The 5,655-nt window shown below is 58.5% G+C and overlaps 1 protein-coding gene across 1 annotated transcript; it reads right to left on the reverse strand.

Moving 5' to 3' along the window:
* Positions 1–341: 341 nt before the first annotated feature.
* FASTK (Fas-activated serine/threonine kinase) lies at positions 342–5,584 on the reverse strand (the record flags this gene model as incomplete). Its single annotated transcript, XM_009703584.1, is given in 7 exon segments — positions 342–433; positions 1,067–1,226; positions 1,427–1,643; positions 1,890–2,038; positions 2,628–3,098; positions 5,019–5,146; positions 5,148–5,584. Coding segments are annotated over 7 exon segments (1,654 nt in total), but the record flags the coding sequence as incomplete, so codon positions are not given.
* Positions 5,585–5,655: the final 71 nt, after the last annotated feature.

Genomic DNA, 5,655 nt, shown 5'->3' on the forward strand with positions numbered 1-5,655 from the left:
AACTGATGGCGCACGGGCTTGGGGACCCCGTGTACCACAGAGTGGGAGACTGCCAGCCAGCCCAGCAGAAAGGAGCGCAGAGGGAACCCCCCACTGCCCTGGCCCAGTGGCTCAGGGAGCTTCGTCCTGAAGCGCTGGGGGAAGGTAGTGTCATGGGGAAGGCGGTGACAAAGCAGCCAAATCTAGTTCTGCCTTGAATAACCTCCCACCCTCGGGCCTCCCCTCAAGCACCCAGGCAGCTGCAGGGCTTCTGCTGCACCCATAGCCCCCCAGATCCCAACTGCTAGCCCCCTCCCTGGAGCCACAGCCCTGCCCCAAAGCACGGTGCCCAGCCTGGTTACCTGTGCAGTATCCTGGAGGCAGCACCTCGTCCTGCCGATAGCACTCTTCTCCCACCAGCTGCCGCAAGGCCTCGGCCACCAGCCCCTTGTAACTGAGGGGAAAAAGGAGAGTCAGAGGAGGCACCAGGGAGGGCCCCCAGCCTGCCCCCTCGACCACCGCTGACCCGGACCCGTGTCCTCCCTCTCAGCACATCTGCACAGAGATGCGAAGGTCCCTGGGAGCAAGAAATAGGGAGAGCCTTTAGCTCTGGGCTCTGCAGTTCTGGGGCAAGGAGGGAACACTTCAGCTCATTCAGCAGAAAAGCTCCTCCCGATATCGCATTTCCTTCTTCACCAAAAGGGCTGTCAGGCAGTGGAACAGGCTGCCGAGGGAAGGGGTTCCGTTCCCACCCCTGGGGGTATTTAGAAGACAGGTAAACATGGTGCTTGGGGCCATGGTTTAGACGCGGACTTGGCACTAGGTTAACAGTTGGACTCGATCTTAAGGGTCTCTTCCAACCTAAGTGATTCTATATTGCTCCTCTAAAGGCTTCGGAGCTCACGCACGGGCCTTTACCCTGGCACTGTCCTTGGCTGGGATCCTGCCCGAACAAGGTGGCAGACCCCACATCCCAAGCGACACCGCACTGCCCACCCACGAGACAGGCAGTGGGGTGCCAAGCGCACCGTGCTCCCAGCCGCACACTGCGCTCTCCCTTGCCGGAGCAGCCCTCCCTGCCCCTGACCTGTACTTTCTGTTGGCCTCGTCGGCTGTCAAGGCGTGCTCGAACATGAGGACACGGTAGCGCGGGTCGAGGCGTGGGCCGCTGTAATCGCGGAACTCCAGCTCCACCGCCGCGTCCAGCAGTGAGAGGTAGCGGCGCACGATCAGCGCGTAGGGGCTGCCTGCAGGGAGAGGATCGCTGGCTAGACACCGCCTGGAAGCCCCTCCTCGCCCAGCCACGCTCCTGGGGGGCTGGCTGTCAGCAAGGTGGTCCTGCGCTCCCAGGGGGAGTCTGTTCTGCCCAAGGCTTTCGAAAATCCGCCTCCACCCCGGGCCCTGAGCTTTAACGGCTGGGTTTACCCTGGAAAAAGACCCAACATACTCATAACATTGGTGATGAAGGCTGGGGAGAAGACTTGGTGCAGGACAGTCTGGGGGAAATGGCTAAGCTGAAACATGGACATGAGGATGTTGACAGTCGCCAGGGGTGAGCTGCCGGCTTTCTGCTCCAGGATGGCCTCCAGCTTGGGGAAGAGCTCGCTGTGGTTGGATGGGCGGTAATTCATGCGGCTGAAGGGAAACACCAGCTTCTGGATCACCTGCAGGCAGGAGGAGAGGGAGTCGGGCCGGGCCAGGCAGTGGGATGAAGGACAGGTCAGCCCCAGGCCTGCCCACAGCCAGGCAGAAACAGGTTCTCACAACCCGTGAGGACCAGGGCACATCCTGGTCCGGCCCCAGTGAGATGCCCCAGCCCGAGAACAGAGAAGGGACGGGGTTTCCCCCAGCACCAGGGCAGTCCCAGAGCCAGCCCCAGGCATTCTCCGCAGACCAGGGCAAACACTCACCTTGCTGTCGAGCTGCTCCCCACGCTTCAGGAGAAAGTTTGCGATGGTATCAAGCAGCCGTGGCTCACGCAGCCGGTGCCGGGCCACATACTTGGCAATGAGGGCCATGGTGTAAGGGGTAAGGTTCTCTGCCTTCCTGGGGAGCCACTCTGCACAGAGCAAACCACAGTGGGGTATCTGTCAGAGAGGCCTGGCTCTGTTCAAACTGCAGCTCTCCAGAAGCCACTACAGCCTGGGCAGGAAAGGCAGTGCAGGCAGGTGGGAAATAACAAGACCTGAGCAGCAGAGCCATCTCTCCTGAAAACCAGAAGGCTTCCAAAAACCATCAAGCTACGAGGTTTGTCAGAGGCTTGGGCAGATTCTTGTCAGGTGTACCCAGAAGGCACGGCTGGAACGTGCACAGAATGGTACCCATTCTGTAGAAACCCCACCGAAGCCAACCTGCTCCCAGTCTCGAAGGAAGGTGGGCTCACAGCCCCTGGAAGGGCTAGGCTGGGAAGTCAGTGACAGGGTGGCCATAATGCAGGGCATCTCCTGCTCCAGCCTCGCTGCTGCAGGCCCTGGTGCTCAGCAAGGCCCCAGTTGGTGCTGTCACAAACCCAGATGTCCTCTGGGGCCTAAAAAGGAGGCTCCAAGGCTGCCAAGCCTGGGGGGCAGAGCCCAGCGCACCCCGCACCGGGGAAGGGGCTCGCACAGTGGGCAAGGCTGGGACCCTGCCTGGGCAGACCCTGCCCTCACCTGCCATACTGCGGATGAATCGCTCTTGGCGGTTCTCGTAGAAGAGCTGAGAGCTGAAGATGGCCTCCAGGGCCTTGTTGTTTGCCTCCTGGGCGCACAGAGCCAGCATCTCGTCCAAGAGGGCCAGCTCATGCTCCCGCATGGCACTCACTTGCCCCAGTGTGTGCCTGACGAGGCGCAGGATCTTGCGGTTGTTGATCAGTTGCTGGTCGGAGGCCGGGTGTCCCTGCAGCGCCTGCGCCCGCAGCCGGTAGTAGGAGAGGAGCAGGAAGAGGGTCTGGGGGTGCCGCTCCTTCTCCAGGTGCCGCTCCAAACTGCTGAGGCAAGACTCAACCAGGGGGTGTGGGCTGGACGGGTGGAGCCTCATCACACTGCTGAAGACCATGGAGACGTCTTTCTGGTTGAAGCGGCCCAGGCGGCTCCGGGATTCGTCCTCCAGCACCCGCACCAGCGGCGATTCCCCAGGCAGGCCTGTGACAGGGAATGGATTAGGGATGCCCGGACCCCACCTCTCATCTTCACTGGCCACAACTGCCCTTGTAAGCTCAGGCACAAGACTACAGCTGGAGAAGGACAAATTTGCCATGGTGGTGATCAAATTGAAGATGAGGAAGGCAAAGAGGACCGGTTCAGGAAAGCCTGTCCAGAACACCAGTACATCTGCACCACGGAAAAAGTCACGTGGAGCTGTTGGATTACTCCCACCCACTCCACCAAAATGGAAGCCCTTTAGTTCATCTGCAAAGGCAAGCTTTATTTCTTAAGTCTCAAACTTCTTAAAAATAAATAACACACCTTAAAAAGTACTTTAAAAGTAGTTTTGGTTGGTAAACAACATCAACACGTTACCAAAATAAAAGCTGTGCATGTAAGATAGGAATTAATCCTTTCACATCTCTAATCTTCTCCCATTTTCTAGTTCAGACTCAGTCTCTCAGTCTCGGCTCCTGGGGAAAATACCTTCCTCCAACTCTGGACGTATTAGTCAAACACAGAAAGACAAGAGGCCAGGCACACAGTGCGGTTACGAAAAAAGGCAAAGGCCATCCTTCGTGTGTCAGGAGAGATATTTTCAGGAGATGCATGAAGCATTACGCACTGTATGAGGCCCTGGTAGCCCACTGGTCTCCTAAGCCAGCTGACAAGATTTCAATTTTCAAAAGGGCTTTAAAGCAACTAAGGCAGCATGGGGTAAGTTGCTGTGTTTTATCATTAATCAAAAATCAGTCAGAAGGTGGAAAGTGAAGAATTGGTCTGAGCAGTTGCTTCGCTCCTTAAAAAGGGCCTCAAAAAGGTGGGTTAGCGTTTTTATTAACGAGCGGGTAAGTGTGGTGAGTAGGGAAGGGCGACTGACGGAGAACAAAGTGTGGGTCAAAATCAGAGCAGGCCGGGGGGAGTCTAGCTGAGGAGAGAGGCGCCTGGCAGCCCAGAGTTCAGTATCAACAAACACAAGGCGCCGTGAGAAAGAAGGGGAAAGAGCAGAAACTTCTTCCCTCCCCCCTTCAGCAGGATCTAGTTACTGCATCAACCCATGGCCAGGACCGGGCGTCTCCGTACACGGCTCAACCGAGGCCTCAGCCCAGCGTGCAGCTGCGGTGGAAAAAAAAAAAAAGCAAACAGAATGGCAGGAGACATGCGTGTGAGATGTCGGAGTGCAGGGCTGGCAGGAACCACTGGGGTGGCAAGGGCAGGCACCTGCCACCGCAGGCAACTGCCAGACGCAATCCCCTTCCTCGCAGGTGGGAGAACCCGCAGGGCTCTCGGGGGCCCCCGGCCCAGCAAAAAAAAGGGCCCCGCCCCCCCAGCCAGTCCAGGCTCTGTAACACCCAGAGGCTGCTGCTGCACAGCAATCCAAAGCGGCTTGAACCCTTTCTCCTAACTATCGAAGCCTCGATGACATGGGGCTCACGGCTTGCAAAGGGTTTAGCCAAGATCTCGCATCTCACACTTCGATGCTCAGATATTTGCTGATTTTCAGGGACTGGAACAAAACTCAAGGAGCAGTTTATCCCGCATCCTGCCAGGCATTGCTGGCCACCACTTCGGCTGCCCTTCAGGCCAACATGCCAGGTGCTCCAGTCAGCTGAGCCCCCCCAGAGCAATCAGTCCACCTGACTCCTTTCCTGCTGCATACCCCAAGCAGAGCCTCCTCCTTCAAAGGGCACAGCTCCATCTGCCGCAAAGCCGCCATCACACATAAATCCACATGCAAACCCAAACACCCGCTCATGTTTCGGTACATTCTTCCTCCTTCCACAGCAGCTGTATCAGCAAGCTCTCCCTTCCCCTCACAAACCCAAGGACCAGCCTGCGCCCCACTGCCCTGCCCACTTCCTCCTTTCGCTGTGGACAACCCTGTGCAGGCAGATGCCGGCACCCCAGGACACTCACCCAGCGCAGCGGCGGCGTACAGACAGTTGACAATGCTGAAGTTATCAAACTTGGAGCAGCCGCTGATGATGGCCTGACAGAGAGTCTGAAACTCTGGCTGCTCCAGCATCTGGCTGGGCCCGCGGCTCTCCCCATTCACTGTGGCCTCCCTGCTGCTGCTGCAAGAGCTGGCCCAGCTTGTGCAGGGCAATGGGGTAGTGGCTGGCGGACACCTTGCTGGGGTTCTGTGTGACCCACCGCAGCACTTCTCCCACGCTGCGCGAGCGCTCTATCAGACGCTTCATTGTGAAGAAGGTGTCATAACTCATCTTCTCGTGGATGAAGTTCCAGCTCTTCCTCTTGCCATGGCCTCGAGTCCTGTAGGCATCCGGGGGAAAGGTGTGCAGCAGCCCATGGCCGTAGGGGTCCAGGGGGAGCAGCACAGCCCGCTGCTTAGCTTTGCCTGCACAGTAGCAGGTGGGATACATCCCGGCCCCGCTCCTGTCACCAGCAGCCAGGCCCTGCAGGACTCCGGGCCGCACGCTCTCCCGGGTCAGAGCACGGAGCCATGGCAGCAAGCGCAGCATGGCGAGGACAGGGCGGCTCGAGAGGCTTCGGAGAATCGGGAGACCCTGGGGAGGAGAGGGGGGCGGTGAGA

Source organism: Cariama cristata, unplaced genomic scaffold, assembly GCF_000690535.1.
Source record: "Cariama cristata isolate BGI_N322 unplaced genomic scaffold, ASM69053v1 scaffold27657, whole genome shotgun sequence".
Taxonomy (NCBI): Eukaryota; Metazoa; Chordata; class Aves; order Cariamiformes; family Cariamidae; genus Cariama; species Cariama cristata.